This window comes from Lupinus angustifolius, chromosome LG18 (assembly GCF_001865875.1).
Source record: "Lupinus angustifolius cultivar Tanjil chromosome LG18, LupAngTanjil_v1.0, whole genome shotgun sequence".
Lineage (NCBI taxonomy): Eukaryota > Viridiplantae > Streptophyta > Magnoliopsida > Fabales > Fabaceae > Lupinus > Lupinus angustifolius.
This window is the reverse complement of record NC_032026.1, coordinates 256552-272703: the sequence shown is the minus strand read 5'-3', so window position 1 is coordinate 272703 and position 16152 is coordinate 256552. Positions and strand designations below refer to the sequence as shown.

The 16152-nt window shown below is 33.3% G+C and overlaps 3 protein-coding genes across 4 annotated transcripts; 1 reads left to right on the top strand and 2 right to left on the bottom strand.

The window, feature by feature from the left end:
- LOC109332884 (cyclin-D2-1-like) lies at nt 717-3221 on the top strand. The gene is made up of 6 exons (XM_019568013.1): nt 717-1139; nt 1619-1705; nt 1860-1958; nt 2207-2408; nt 2498-2619; nt 3007-3221. Exons 1-6 carry the CDS (start codon nt 900-902, stop codon nt 3115-3117), a joined length of 861 nt encoding a protein of 286 aa, XP_019423558.1. The 5' UTR covers nt 717-899; the 3' UTR covers nt 3118-3221.
- Nucleotides 4963-9885, bottom strand: LOC109332882 (ATP-dependent 6-phosphofructokinase 5, chloroplastic-like). 2 transcript variants are annotated; one of them, XR_002105951.1, is made up of 13 exons: nt 9413-9885; nt 9211-9284; nt 8666-8777; nt 8212-8307; nt 7977-8078; nt 7781-7855; nt 7307-7447; nt 7092-7208; nt 6902-7006; nt 6647-6727; nt 6236-6364; nt 5135-5386; nt 4963-5104 (listed from the first exon to the last, which is right to left on the bottom strand). XR_002105951.1 is itself a non-coding variant. In XM_019568010.1 (12 exons), the coding sequence occupies exons 1-12, from the start codon at nt 9809-9811 to the stop codon at nt 5219-5221; spliced, it is 1599 nt and encodes a 532-aa protein (XP_019423555.1). In that variant the 5' UTR covers nt 9812-9885; the 3' UTR covers nt 4963-5218. The 2 variants fall into 2 exon arrangements, 1 of the variants encoding a protein (XP_019423555.1); XM_019568010.1 differs by having other exon boundaries at nt 4963-5386.
- Nucleotides 11196-15313, bottom strand: LOC109332881 (beta-arabinofuranosyltransferase RAY1). Its single transcript, XM_019568008.1, has 6 exons — nt 14898-15313; nt 14499-14751; nt 13348-14109; nt 12810-13056; nt 11955-12401; nt 11196-11923 (listed from the first exon to the last, which is right to left on the bottom strand). The coding sequence occupies exons 1-5, from the start codon at nt 15272-15274 to the stop codon at nt 11968-11970; spliced, it is 2073 nt and encodes a 690-aa protein (XP_019423553.1). The 5' UTR covers nt 15275-15313; the 3' UTR covers nt 11196-11923; nt 11955-11967.

Sequence of the window (16152 nt, the reverse complement as noted above, 5' to 3'; positions counted from 1 at the left end):
AAATTATTAATTGAAATATATTTTCAACCAATCACAACTAATAACATATAAAGTAATATAAATTATGGAAGAATATATAGTCCCGATTTAATAAAGAGAATAATGTATCTCCTCATATCAGGAGATAATTTATCTCCTCTAGCCAGTAAAAATGTGACATGTGTGCTATTTTGTTTATTTTTAAAAATATTTTTATAGAAAATGATGAAATATGACACATGTCATGATTTCAATGGCAGGAGGAGATAACTTATCTCCTTATATCAGGAGATACTCCATTCCCTTTAATAAATGGGTATAGAATTGCCCATTAAGTTTCATAAGTAGTTTTTATGTATCACCCTATCATTCATATAATTTATTTAGGAAAACATTAAATCCTACGAATTATTACCATGCATATTGGTTAACATGATACAAATCTATAAATATTTTTACATTAATCAAAATATGTAGTATATACTATATAGTTGTAATATAATTTAGATGCACACCATATATATTAGCTTCATTGAACACATACTCATTACCTAATATAAACATCCAAAACTTAGCTTCATTAATTTTCTATCAACTAATATCTCCAAGATCTAGAAATAATATTAATATAAAATTTATTTTGTTATTTAAGCAACAAAATCTTTCTACATTTTTGTGTTTCTTTTCTTTTATTTTATTTTATTTTATTTTATTTCCTTCTTTTTCTGCTATGTTTCCAAGAACTTCAAATTTTCTTTCATATATGGCACTTTTATAACAAAAATGCATGCTACATATATATATACTACATATAAACCATACCCTTTTTCAGAACTCTCTTTCTCCATTCTCATCTCTTATACATTCTTGATCACTAAACTTTTCACTCTTTCTGCATTATTTTGAAGGCTTAAATAACCATGGAAGAGGGAACTCATGTAACCCTAACTCTTCTTTTTTTTGAACACAAGAAGATATGCTTTGGTGACTATGAATCTAATGGTTTATTTGATCATAATATTGAGCTAAGTGATGAAATTGTTGGACTAATGGTGCAGAAGGAAGAAGAACATTTACCTAGAGATGATTACTTCGAGAATCTTCATGCTGGACACTTTAACTTGAGTGTTAGAAAACAAGCACTGGATTGGATGATGAAGGTTACTATTTTTTGTTTTTCATGAAAGGTTCTATTATGTTCCATTCAATGTAAACAAAAAATGAATCCAATCTAAGATTTTTTTATATGGGTTGTGTTTACCTTTGTGGTTGAAGTACATTTTATGTAACTTTAGCCATGAAACTTTGAACAAAGCTTTTCTTCTTTTCTTTTTCTTTCAATGAAAATGAATACCCTTCAAGATTTTTTAATGGGTAATTTAATATGGATTGTTTACCCTTGTGGTTGAAGTACATTTAATGGGATTTTAGTCTTCAAAAGATTCATTTTTCAATCATAATATCAACTTCTTTTCAATTTATGGGTTTCATATAGGGTTTCATTTGGCTTTTGAAATGATTTTTGTTTGTGAATTTTGCAATTCTTTGATAACGTTTCTTCACATTTCTTGTTGAAACTGTGTAACCAAAGTATGCATCATGGTTTTCTGCTGATTCCTTAATAATGTGATGAATCCAGGCACATGCTTATTTTGGTTTTGGACCATGGAGCATTTTTCTATCTGTCAACTATTTGGATAGGTTCCTATCACTCTTTGAATTGCCAGTAAGATCGATCAAACATGTAAAACCATATTTTTCTTGTTAATAGTTTCATTTCTCTTCATATTCCAGTACTTGACTCTCTAGTATTAGAGATGATTTCGACTCTTTTCAATAGTTTGATTTGTTCACTTGTTCTTTTCTCTTGATTGGTTTAGAGAGACAAAAATTGGATTTCGCAATTGGTAGCAGTATCTTGTTTATCAATTGCTGCTAAAATTAGGGAGACTAAGGTGCCTCTATCTGCACGTTTACAGGTATAGTAAATTGAACAAAGTTCTACTGTCTCAAATTATGTCCCAAATTCTGTCTCACACCAATGAAAAACATTCATTATTATTGTTGTTTTTGCTTTATTATCACTGGTACGAGACAAGATTTGCGATACCAAATCTTTGTTCTAATAAAATCACATTGTATTCTGAAATAGTTATTGGTTTAAGTACACATTGTTTGTTATTTTTCCTTCAAATTTCACACTAACAGTTTGTAATATAATTTGAAGGTTGGAACACCAAAGTTTGTATTTGAGGCTATAACCATTCAAAAAATGGAACTTCTGGTATTAAGCACATTGGGTTGGAAAATGCAAGCTTTAACTCCATGTTCCTTCATAGATTACTTCATTAGTAAGATCAATTGTGAGCAGCATCAAATGAAATCATCCCTTTTGAAATCTGTTGAACTCATGCTAAGCATAACTAAATGTATTCCCTTTACTATCTTTACATGTTTAGTGTTTGTATGTGTTCGATTTTCGCGAGTAATGAGTTCTTTGATGGTGAAACTAATGCAGGTATTGATTTCTTGGAGTTCAAGGCTTCTGAGATTGCTGCAGCAGTGGCAATTTCTGTTACAAGGGAATTGGAAGCTAAAGAGATTCATAAGGCCTTATCTTCTTTGGTCATGGTAAAGGAGGTAAATTTGGAGTAAGCCTTCATTTTCACCATGCAAAGACGAAAAATTTGTTTTAGTCGTGAAGGGTTTGTTTGCGAGTTGCATTTTGGAGGGAAAAAGAAGGTTTCATAGTCATTTTATAAGTGTAATTCATGACTATGAGTCTTCCATTTTCCTTTCTTCCTCTCCAAAACTCAACTCGTAAACAGACTCGAAGTGTTTAAGAAACTCAGCCAAATTGGTCATTTTGATAAGCGAATTGGTCCAAGAAAATGACCAATTTGACTGGATCTTTCACATTTTGGAGGACTAAAATGAGATTTTTTTTTCTTTCAATGAGGGTGACACATGATGTATATTCCTTTGTAAATTGTTCTATTTTGAGTTATAGGGTTTTATGTTTTACAGGAGAGAGTTTTGAAGTGTCTTGAAGTGATGAGAGATTTGTCTATGATCAAAATTTGTGGTAACTTAACTCCATTTGCATGCACAAGCTCTAATGGAGCCTCTGAGTCATGAAATCTTTGGAGTATAGTGTGTCTTTTGGATTGTATAATAAGGTGGAAATTTATATAATCTCATGCTTATAGCATCATGAGATTTTGTGATAATTATTTATAATAACAAAAAGAGTAAGTATCCAACTAATTTTCAAAAGTGTCATATTCTCTGTCCCGTACTAATTTTTCTAATCGATCCAAGATAATGAATGAGATATCCTTAGGAATAAAAATAATTAATTTGTTATCTTTTCTGAATCTTTTTTTGTCAATCTAATCTAACTCATTCACTGTACTGAACAATCCATAATATCTACATCATTCAATAACGTGACAGCCACTTTTTTTGTACTAGTTGCCGATGATATTTTCCTTACCTTATGAGTAAGAAATTAATCTTTTTATGAGGCGTAACAGATGCTCTTATATTACCCGAAAGATTATGCCACCTTTTAACACAACATAGTTGAGTTAGACTCCTCGGAGGAGTTTAACTCCTCTCCAGTAATGGAGAGACCATTACTAGAGCATGTGGCTGTGATTTTTTTAAACTTTATTTTTATTTATTTTTTATTCAAAAATAATATGAAATCATGACCGTCAGAAATGTTTTTTTTTACCACGTGTCATAATCCTATCCAGTACTAGAGAGGATCCATTCCCTTACCGGAGAGGTAAGTTGTGGAAAAATGCACTAAAAAATAAAAAAAATGACATTTATGACCTTTAATTTTCACTGAAGTTACAATTTTGATCTTAAAAATATACTACAAAATACAACTAGACTTACTCAACATAGTTAGGGCCTAAGACTAACATTTTGCTCTTTTTCACAGGCTGAGACGTACTCTCTATGCTGTTATAGATGCATGAGTTCTTTTGCAAATGCACTAAGTAATACACATAGAAAGATGAAGAAAATAAAAAGGGAATAAATATTAGTGTGTTTTAGTTAAAATGCAATAAAATGTTACATTAATTAATGATTTCTCAAGCTTAACCTTAAATAACTTAATTTTAGAATGGAGGGAGTATATTTTAGCATACTAATTGTATTCTAGGTTATTGTGCGTTAATTCAACACGCAATGATTTTTTTGAGGTGGGCTATCAGTGTTATTAACCTAGTAGACCCGATTTTAATACAAAATCGATTAGATGAGAGGGTTAGATTGTTTAAATGTCGGATTTACAATTGAACTGGTCTAACCAACCAGTTCGAGTCAAGTTTTGTAATACTGTGGTTTATTATTACTCTTAATTCGTAATAGCTTTTAACTCTAGTGTTATGGGTGTAAAGACCCAATTCAGATTTTAGTATAGTACAATAACTGAATCAAACAAGGGATAAAGTCAATTTGATTCATATTGTTTTGAAATATACAAACCAAACTGAATCAAACATAAAGAGTATGTTCAATTCATAGGCTCACTTGCATTTTTAGAAAAATTCTATCATTTGGGGCTAGAGGGAAAAGAGGTCATCGTAGAGGCGAAACACGAAACGAGGGAAATGATCAAGATAGATCATTTTGTAGATCGAAAAGTGAATGAGAGGGAGGGTGAGTATAGCATTTGGGGAATCGATTTGATTCGATTTACATGGTTCCAAAAAATGTGGAATCGTGAACCAAACTATAGGTAAAAGGTTCCAAGAAAAGAGCCGAACTTATTATTTTAGTTTGGCTAGTTCGATTTGGTATGTCTCGCGGTTCAATCCGAAACCTCTTACACCCCTACCTAATGTATTATAGTTTGAGAAAAATATTAAATAATTTGCAAATAACACTGCACACTTTAGCAACAAATTTTATCCTAATAATATAGGCATGAATTTCAAACAATTGTCTATGAGCTACTTACACATTATAATTTACCTTCAATACTGTTAAATAAATACTACATATCGATCCAAATGAAGCACATTGTGCTTGTATATTCCTCTAAAATTTGAATGCAAATAACAAATATTTTGAATAAGGAGAAAATGTCATCCTTTGTATTATTTTGGCATATGGGTATGTTTGGTAGACATATTTTGAAGGTGTCTTCTTATGTTATAGTACTTTGGGAGCCTGAATTCCTAAGCTTCTTGAATTTATTCGAAAAGGGTAGAAATTATCAAATGAAGTCAGGTTGGCCTGTTGAAGTTAAGCAACGATGCCACATTCGACTGTTAGGATCGACCAACCGGGGATGAGATATTACTTCTGGGATGGGAAAGTAAGCATAGTGAGTGTTACATAACCCTACTGTAATACCGCTATATCCGGCGAACGCGCCATGAACCTGCAATGTGAAGTTGTGAATCAGAAATCGAATTAAAAAGGCAAGTATTGTGTGCTTGAGTCACAAACTAGAAAATGCACTAGGCCATGGAGAAAAACAACGTAATAAGGGATATGTCAGATAAAAACATCACTTTCGCGAACAAACACATGAATATCGACTCTAATGCCTTTGATACTGCTGTAATCAGAAAGGTATAGACTATAGATACTAGGTTGTGCAATATACCAATTTAGTTTCGAGTTATCTGTATTGATGAAAAAAGCAAACAGAAGAAATAATTTCAGCCGAAAAGTAAAATAACTAGGAATGACATCAAGGTCATGTACTTTTCACAGGCATCTCAATCATTGTACTAACACTAGATCATCTTGGTTCACTAGCATCATCTTCAGAAACATTAGTCTCAGGAAACACATGAAGGATGCCGAATCCCACGAAGATGAAGAGACAAATTGGTTCCCGGGGTATTGTATTATTTGGAATCATATTTTCCAGTTTCCACATTTTGTTGGATTCAACTCTATGTTCTGACATTTCAGCATCGTGTACATAATTTTATTTTAAATTGTTCTCTAAAATAAACTAAATAGAAAATTATTAACTTAGATTAATGTGTAAATTCTCGACATTAAATTCATTTAAGCATAAACATAATCTACTACTGCTTAACCTGAAAAGTGGTAGCAGTCAAGTGTTGATGAAATCTGATAAAATACTTAAATCATATCAGGCAAAGAGAGTGTAGTGAGGGATTTAGATCGTTTTCAAGAGGTCACGGTTTCAAAGTCCAAACATCTACTTTCATTACATAAAATAAAAAGGCAGAGAGAGAGAAGAAGGACTAACAGCATTCTGTCCAAGTACAGTGCATAATATTCCATCTGATGCATTTGCTCGAACAGCGCGGATCATGTACGTTGGATCAATATATTTAACATCAGCATGAACACCAACCTCCTTGAAATACTTTTTTGTCTGAAATATAACAGTTGTTAGCATAAAAAAAGGTAGAGAAATGAGAAATATAATGCAAGACAGCTATCTACATTAGAACCGAGCTAAATGCATTCACTCACACTGTGAGGCATACAAAAGTAGTACAGTACACGCCCGAAGATTACGAGTACATTATTAAATTTAAAAGTTAAAATCATTAAAGGTTCAAACTAGTTCAGGATGTAGGGAAGGAAAAACTAGTTCATACCAGGCATCAACCCATTTAGATTATAGTAAGCACCATAGAGAAGTAGTACAAACCTCTTGTTGAATATATACACCAATATCTCCAAATACAATGTTTCCTGACGCATCTGTAACATTAGTCTTTTGTAGTAAATCCTGCATAAGAAAATGAGTCAGCAAGTTTAAGTTTCTACATCTGAACGTAACAAGCTTCAAAACAACTCCGTATTTTTTCAAGGGTATGAACATGAGTAATGTAAGAGCACAGTTTAAACAATGAAAACAGCGACACTTTGTTATATGTTGAATTGATTGCATAATCTAAATCACCTGTCCAGCTCCCTCTGCCACACAGACTACAGCTGATCCCTTTGTTTCTAAAAGGTACTTCAGGTGACTCAATACTCCATGAGGTCCATGTAAATTGAACGGTAACTTCAAAACCACAGAAAAACTAGCATCAGTTTAATCATTATGATAACGGAAGTGAGATTATCGAACTAATATTTATCATATATACCTCCGGAATCAGACATATGTCAACCTGTCCACTAGATAGGGATGCCTGCATTGCTATGAATCCACTGCTACGGCCCATCAGTTTCACAACCCCAATTCCATGATATGCACTATGTGCCTAATACAAGATGAGGGAAGAAATGTTAGTATTTTTTAATATCCACGGAAACTATCAGTGGAAAGAGTCAAAGTGACTCATAATAATACGTAAATCACCTCAATGTATGCAGAATTTATTGCTCTTTGTGCTTCTTCAACTGCAGTATCAAAGCCAAAAGTTTTGTCCATTAACAGAATATCATTGTCTATAGTTTTAGGCACTCCAATTACAGATACCTTAAGCTGTCTTTTACGGCACTGCAACAAAACAAAAAAAATTCAGCTCATGAAAGACAGCCAAAGTATAGCAGGACAAACTCAGAAAGTAAAATAGTTTGTAAAATGTAACTGAAGGTTCTTCAATATCACACACAATGCACATCAGTAATAGCATAAAGTTAACAATAACCACGAAGTATGCATAAAAAGGAGAGGCGCAGTGGTTCAAACCATATTGACCAACTTTTCCATGAATTCCAATGAACAGTCTACTTACAATATATGATTTCTTCGTAAGAAACGCAACATAAATCATAAACATCCAAATTGAGTGTAATCAATTGATACAAGTCTTTAGGATAGATAAACAACCTCATTGTGAATTGCATTCGCACCAGCATGTGTGCCATTTCCACCCAATACAAAAAGCATGTTGATCCCTCGTTCCTAAAATCAACAATATACACATCAGTCAATATGTTACACAAATATATCACTCAGTGTAATCAAATCCTGTTTCCGAAATCGTCACTTAGTTTTTTAACAGAACAGAGCAATCGATCACAACCTCCAAACGGTCCACAATATCACTGACTCCAGGCCCTCCTCGTGAAACTCCTAACAGGCTTCCACCAGAAAGATGAATATTTTGAACGACTCTCCTTGACAACTGTTAATGAAAGGCCATTGTTGTTAAAACTCAGTTTGAAGAACAACACATGTTCTATACAGACACACAATATATCAAAAAAATGAATCAACTAACGTTGCACCAAAAACAACAAGGAGAAGCATGAGATTACCGGCACATCTGTCAATTCTTTGTCAGAAAATCCCCGATAACCAAAAGGAATCCCCACAATCTTTTTCACACCATATATTTCCAGTGTGATTACAATCTGCAGCACATTCATTATTGAAGCAATTACATTGAGAAACAATTTATTGACAATAACACAACTAGAACTAAGTTAAAGGGGACCTGAACTGAGAACATCCTAAACTACAAGATACAAAACAAATCTAGATAGAATTTTATAACTAAATGCAAAGGAGGCGAGACTCTTCTAACATTTTTAAGACAGTTACGTAAAAGAAAAGAATACAGTTCAGGCCGATTAGTCAATAGGTTAGGCACGAGAGCATTTTATTGCACAGAAAATTTGGTGATCATGGTAATAAAAATCGAGAAGATATAGTCAACAATGCAAATTAAAGTCAAAAGGTTTGTGAAAAACAATGTTATCACAAACTAACCTGTCTGATGACATCATTAAGACCAGGGCAGAGCCCTCCACAAGTAACAATGGCTGCCTTTACTTCTTCTGGTTTAAAGAATATCTTTTCCCGAGGCCCAGCTCGATGAACCCTAAAAATATTTCAGAACCTCTCACCATTATGCTAATTGTATAAAACAATATTGTATACATCAAGAAGACTACCAAAAATATCGAAAACAAAAATTAGAATTTTCGGAGCATGAGTAAATAAGTGCCTAAATTTAATGTAAAGGTTAACTGACTCATATTGAGTTCATCACTGACAAGGACGGTATCAGTCATTCCTAGATCAATGATATGGGGAACCTTGAATATTTTTTTGGTATTGACTATTGAGGTGAGCTTAGTCCTCAATTTGGTATCGAATTACTTTACCATCACTCAGTCACACATTTTCTTTGCTATAAGTGTAGTTTGTTAGTTCCTACAATCTCAACAAATTTCAACAAATTTCTATGATAATAGTTGAATGAGGCACTATATTTGAGTTTAAAATTGGGGAATGAAATGAAATGGTTTTACCATTGTTCCACCCAAGTACAATTGGGATCAATGCATTCAGCACCAGCAGATGTAGGTGATGAATAGTGTATTGTCTGAAAAAGCAATGCAAGCAGAAAATTAACACTAAGCATTTCACTTCAACAAATTGTATCTACATAAGACATATCAATATTTAAGAACTAAAGTGAGTATAAAGAATTGAAAGAGTAAAGAAGAAAACCTTAAGAAGAACTCTATCATTATTATTAATATATCCATTCCAATCCTGATCAGAAGAATAATGAGAAGAAGTTGCATGATGATGATGATCATGAAGTGGTGTTCTCATTTTGAGACAAAAAGTGGAAGGAATAGAAGAAGCATTAGGGAAAACATCAGTGATATGAGGAAGTCTGAAACGAGATTCGAAATCATTGTAGAACTTAGTTTTCCAATCTGGGTCTGTTAGATCAATTGAAGTTGTTGGTAAAGTTTGGTTTTTGGTGCTATTGAAGATGAAACGAGATTTGTGAGGAACTGAGAATTGGAGACAAGTTGAATGGAGATTGTGGGGTCCATATGAGGAACCCATTGGAGGGAATGTGCTTATGGAATGAGAGATGGAACCCATCAAAGTCATCGGAGATCGGTGATCGGAGAGAACAATGACGGAAAACGACAAAGACAACAACAACAATAACAACAACAAACAACAAAGTAGGTGTTATGTTTTTTGTGTTTTGTGTTTTACTATAGTCAATTTATAGTAAACTTGCTCCTTCCTTTCTTTTGCATTGTCATTCCTATTCATATCTTTTTCAACTTTGATTAGATTCTTAACTAGCATATTAGCTTGAAGTTGCCGATAAGATATTGGTTTAGTAAAATAAGATTGTGCTAGATTTTTAAAATGGTCAAAGGTTAAGTTTCGATTTCTGGTAACGATATTTATTAGACGGGGGAGACACGAACTACCTTGGAAGTGATTAGTTATTTAGCAAAAAGTAAATAGGTACATTGATAGTACTAAAAAATACTAGATTAAAGTTTAAACGTTTGATCTTAAGAATAAATTTATTGGTGGATAAATATATATCAGGAAAAACATGAGTTCTTTATTCATTTATCCAAAGGATTGAGAGATTATTTTACGTTATCTTACTAAATTCTCTTACAAATTTTTATATATATAAGAAACTGATATATATCACTTATATTATTAATAAACAAATTATTACTCTACCATTTTTGTGGATATAAAAAGATTTAATAGAAATATATATCGTTTTTATTATAGAAAAAATCATCCACAATCAAAGGGTGGTTAGTTCTACAAGATGGAATATGGAGATTATTGATTAACAAGTAAATAGACTATTTTCAAAACTTGATCTATAAGTTCAAGTTAGGATTCACATAGATTTATTATTGTTACACTATAGATTAATTATATTTTAGATTAATTATTAGGTATTTTAGATTAATAATTAGGTATTTTAGATTAATAAGATATTTTTTTAGAGTGAAGGTGGATGAGAAAATGTAATGTGTTATGTTGCCTACTTCTCATTATTGAGAAAGCATTGTTATTCACGATTTATAAATTCAATAAAACAAATTTATTATTAATTATGAATGTGACCGTTGAGCCATATACTCATAATTTGATAGACATGGTTAATTAATTAGATATGTATTAATCACGTGGAAAATTTATGTGATAATTCGATATAACATCACACACATGCACTAACACTATATACTATTTATTTCTTTGCAGTCACTACATATAATAACAATAATAATAAATAGTACCAATACCAACATTATAATTATTAATAAGGGAATGCTATTTTGGCTTAAACTTCATAAATATAATTTAGATAGAGTAATAATATATTTTTCTACGAATCATCTTACATCACAAAAAAGGAAAATCATGGAAAGGGTCAGCTTGACACATATCACTTATGAATCAATCATTAATAAACAACATATTACAATACGACATATATTACTCTATCTAATTATACAAAAGGAAAATCATGGAAAGGGTCAGCTTGATTTCCCAAAATCCTATATGATCTCTTAAGGTTTGTTTTCGAATTAAGTTTCGAAGAGGGTTCAATGGAAAGAGAATGTTTGAGAGTCATGAAATATACTTATGAGATGATTCTGAAGTCTTTTATTTATCGAAAGACCTATCCATGTTTGTGTTCACTAACTCTGCATCTTCAACTTCACTGTTTTCTTGCCTTTTGCATCTAACATGAGACAATCTTGTCCTTGTTTCCAACATCTCTTCACCTGCACCTTCATTTCTTTGTGTTTGTGTCCACCAGGTGAACTAGTCTTGGTGTTAAGCATCTCTTTGATCATTAGTCTCTTCGATTTCGCCTTGTTCCGAATGTCTAATTTTCGGCTTCTCCACTTGTCTAGATCAGATCATAATGTACTTGTGACCAGGAAGTAACAGCTCTTGTCACCTTAACACTGACTGCTGAAGAATTTTGAACACTTTCGGCCGCGCAACACTCATCCTAGGATACTTTTTCATCAACTTAGAAGCAGGAACTGCATGTTTGTAAACCTCCTGCATGAACTATCCTCACAACACTTGAGTGTTGCGCGGCCGAAAGTGTATCGCGATCTTAATAAAATTTAACGATAAATACATGCTTACTTACTCGCTTTAGAAACAAACTCGCTTCCCTTATATATCAGCATTGTTAGAATCAAAACACTAGATTTCCTAGAGTATATAAGAAAGAATCAACCTTTTCCTCAAAGTTAACTTCATAGTTCGATACGAAGCCAGTTTCGCAGACACATCCTCGTGCCCGAATCATAATCCCATAAACCTGATAATACTTGGCGTTCCAGCTTCTTCAACCTTCCACTGATCCAATTGTTATGGATAATGAAACAACCCTTCTTTAAACACTCTGCTTTGACATTTTTTCCTCTCCATAAGTCTTGGTATGCACCATTGGGAAAAAGGTCTCTGTCTAAAAAATACACTGTCAAATTTGTTTCAGGTTCCACACATGTATTATCACTAACACGGTTTGATCCTCCTTCACCACATAATATATCATAGAAGCTTGGTTGTTCAGATAAGCCTGAAGTTTCTGCATGATTCACCACTTTCTCAATAGCAGCTATTGTTTGAGCATCAGAATGAGCATGATAGAATCCAGAGTTTAAGCGTCTAGGTAGGTTTATTGGTCCTGCACAAATGAGACTGAATGTTGGCCGATATCTAAGATAATAGACTCTATGTAGCACAGAAGAGAATGTTACGTTTGATGAATGGATACACTACAGAAGATATGATCAGAAACGAATGCATTAGGGAGAAAGTTGGAATAGCTCTTATTGTAGAAAAGATGGTAGAATCAGGCCTTAGGTGGTTTGAACATGTGTGGAGGAGACCGGTAAAAGAAGTCTCCATAAGGGCATTAGATAAACGGAGGCTATTCCAATTCGTAGAGGAGTATGGAAACCAAGAAAAATCATAAGCGAAATGATCAATGTTTTGTTAACGAACATGATTTATAATATAGCATTGTGGCATCATTCGATCTACTAAATCAGGAGATGAATATGAATTTCAAGTGAGATGCCAGAATAAGAACCTTGTTTGTTAAATTCATCAGATTGTGCAGCAAGAACAGCAGGGCCATAAGATTGAAGCAAGGGAATTGGATTTTTGAACCAATATGTGTCTACATCACTAAGAAGTACATTGTAACCTAGCTTCAGTATCTTCAAAACAATTCTTGACTTCACTTTGGTCACTCTTTGGAAGCACTTTGTTCCAAAGTGGCAGTCATCAAAACTGATATCATTTGGAGCTGTTGGATCTGTGAAAACTGGAATTCCCTACCATAGCATATAGAGGAAAACTGAATTCAGATACAAAAAGTAATAAAAACTACGTCGAAATGATTAAAAAGCTTTGAGAAGATTGTAAGGACAATGGCCTCATAATGCAAGGTAGATAACACTTGAATCAGTAGAAATATGGAAAACATGTATTCACAGTACTGAAAGATTTTTAGTGCTTAAGAAAATCCTTAACTTATATTTGGTTACATAAGAAAATTCTTAACCAAATGTATATAAATGAGTACTTGTAAATATATTATTTTTGCTGACAAATATAGCACATACCTGCAAGATGGAGAATTTATAGGTTTCTTGATCAAGGGCACAAACAATAAAGTTTTCAATGGACAGTTTTCTTAATCTGCAGATCCAACTCATCATCATATCCTTGTAGCTATATCCAGCAACTGTAAGTACAATTGTTTTAGTTTCGTCTGCGGTGATCGACAAGAGTGATTCTAAGGAGAATGGAAGCTTCAAAGGTGCTGAAATTTTCTTTTGATCCTTGAGAGAGCAATCTATTATTCTGTTAAGTGATTTCACATGATCAATGCAATTCATTGTGTTTTCCTTTAACCATGAAGGAACAATCTTATTCTTCCACAGGTTCATCGCAACTCGGTTTCCAATCGGATAAACAATGTTTTTCTTTGCGTCGAAGAAACTGTACTTGTTATTACACTTCAGAAGTTTGAGCAGGCTAGAATACGCTTCGCTATAGAGGAATGTTCCATATTGTTCCCCGATATAGGAATTACCAATGTACTCCCAACTTCTATTTTCAATATCTAAAGCAGTAGAATTCTGAAGTGCAGGATTCGGATGATCGTCGCCTTTCAGATGGAAACTTGTGATGGTCCAACTAGCATCAAACACAATTCTGAACTCAGATGACAAGGCCTCATGAATTAACCAATTGTTGTGTATACCTTTACCATACAAGAAAGGAGGAAGAACACCATTATGTAGAGGCATATCCTTGTTGTTCCATGCCATTATTGGATAACAATGATTCCAGTGCCTATTCTTTTGAAGTGTTTTCCGTGTCTGAAGAACGACGAAAATTCAATGTAGCTGTTATGTTCAGCATAGAAATTGAGTGTGGGTTAAGTAATTATATAGATTTTTGCAGCGTGTATTTTCTTTCGTTGAGTAAGTTTTACAAAGAAAATTACACTAACTTCTTTCGAGTTTTGGCTTAATTACACTTGGCAATTCTCGTTTGAGAAAATATTTCATCCTCACTTGAGATTTAAGCTATCCTCACTTTACGATGTTGAAATTACATTAATCTCCTAGACCTTAGTAAATTTTGGGAGGAATGATTCCAAGTATAGTTATGTCAAAACTCGAGAGATCAATTCAACTTTCTGAAAGCATGTTCATCCATCATTTACTAAAAAAAGTGTGGTACATCTATCAAAAAATTTGAATACCTCATGGATCTTCGTTGGTTTCCCATTATGCGCCTGTCGATGTTTCAAAGACTCGTCCAAATGGAAGGGTAAGTAAGAAACATTTTGTGATGAAGCAACAAGAAGCCAATCATGGTCAAGTTTATACATATGATTTAGAGTGGAGATAAATCCAGAAAGGATAGCAATTTCAGGATCAACAATAACAGATATTTCTGATGCGAATGAGCGTGATTTTGCGATCATGGAATGGAAAAAAGGAGTACCAAGGAAGCTGGATAAACAAAAACATATATTAGACATCAGTTTAGATGTTTCCTTATACTTCAAGCAACAAAAAACTCACATTTTTTAAGCCTAGATTCTTAACTGAATAATACTACCACTAGGCTCTAGCACATCAAGGCTAGTTTGCTTTACCTGAAATCAATATCGGTATCAACCGAAACCCGAGAAGCAAAACCGCCTGCGAAAGACACAACTGAAGGGTGTTGGCTGTACAAGACGACCGTAACATATGGAGACAGAGCTAGCCATGATTGAACAGCTACTGCCTGTTTGGTCCCAGTAGAGCCTACAAAAGGTTTAGGAGCTGTGAATATAGTAATACCGAGACTTTCCGAATCGAAGATAGCATTTTTATTGAGCTTGGAAGTTCCAATGTGATGATCATTGATTGAAGGTAATCTTTGAGTGGCATAAAGAGATAGACCAATCAATACAAACCCAGATAACCAAATTGACCAAAGCTCCACCTTATATGCCTGCAAATCAAATACAAGATTAACACATGTCATACAAATAAGGTAAATTTGAGAAACAAAGAATGCAATTTAAGGTACAGAAAAAGGACCTTCATGGTTTGTGTTAGTTAGAAACTATGTTACTTGTGTTTTGTTAAGTGTTGATGGATTATTAAAAAGAGAGAAAGTGATGCTTTAACTGAAAGAAATGGAACAGTGACAAACCCACTAGGCCACTACTAAGACATGTGAAGTTTGACATTACAAGCACGTTAGCTTCTATAAGACCTTCACGTAAGTTGCAAGATTTGAATTCAATATTCATATCATAGAAATCTATGCACTTTTTCATTTCCTTTTAGATGTTGGATTTGGATGGAAAAGGAAATAAATAAGGCAGTCAAAGTCAAAACTGGCTCTCAATTTCAGCTTTCATCTTATTAAAAGAAATTAAGTTTCTCGTTAATATTTTCCTAAAATATAAGCCCAGTGCACGAAATTCTCGCTAATAGAGTTTATGATGCAACCTTAACCTATAAATGGAGAATTTGTTTTCCAGATTTGAACTCGTAAACTTTGATCACTAAGCAGTAATATTATTGTTTGCAAGTAGTATGGATCAGGTCATGAATAGCATGGAGTGTAGCCACCCCATTGCAATGCATGCGTAAAAAAGACACAAACATGAACGTGTTATATCATAGAGAAACGTGTAAATAGCACCTCTCCACTCAACTCATGCATTCAATCTTGAGAAAAGGTACTTTGCACTCTAAATACTCCCATTTGGCCATTTCTTATTTATAAGCCATGTTTTACAAACTTTTTAGGGCCAATCAGTTTATATTTTCTATTAATCATTAGTTTCCCCCCGAAATTGGTTATATTTATTTGTTTGTTGATGTACTGACTGTGTATAAATTTTTAATCAT

Bases quoted from the DNA above. Each gene is read 5' to 3' on its own strand.
- LOC109332884 (XM_019568013.1), top strand. From the start codon at position 900: ATGGAAGAGGGAACTCATGTAACCCTAACTCTTCTTTTTTTTGAACAC. The intron at 1,140-1,618 runs GTTACTATTTTT...TGATGAATCCAG, and splicing joins CACTGGATTGGATGATGAAG to GCACATGCTTATTTTGGTTT. The intron at 2,409-2,497 runs GTATTCCCTTTA...AAACTAATGCAG, and splicing joins CATGCTAAGCATAACTAAAT to GTATTGATTTCTTGGAGTTC.
- LOC109332882 (XM_019568010.1), bottom strand. From the start codon at position 9,811: ATGACTTTGATGGGTTCCATCTCTCATTCCATAAGCACATTCCCTCCA. The intron at 8,308-8,665 runs GTTAGTTTGTGA...AATGTGCTGCAG, and splicing joins TTAATGATGTCATCAGACAG to ATTGTAATCACACTGGAAAT. The intron at 7,007-7,091 runs GTATATATGATA...GTGGTTTTGAAG, and splicing joins ACATATGTCTGATTCCGGAG to TTACCGTTCAATTTACATGG.
- LOC109332881 (XM_019568008.1), bottom strand. From the start codon at position 15,274: ATGACATGTGTTAATCTTGTATTTGATTTGCAGGCATATAAGGTGGAG. The intron at 14,752-14,897 runs GTAAAGCAAACT...TTGTTTATCCAG, and splicing joins GATACCGATATTGATTTCAG to CTTCCTTGGTACTCCTTTTT. The intron at 14,110-14,498 runs GTATTCAAATTT...GTCGTTCTTCAG, and splicing joins AACCAACGAAGATCCATGAG to ACACGGAAAACACTTCAAAA.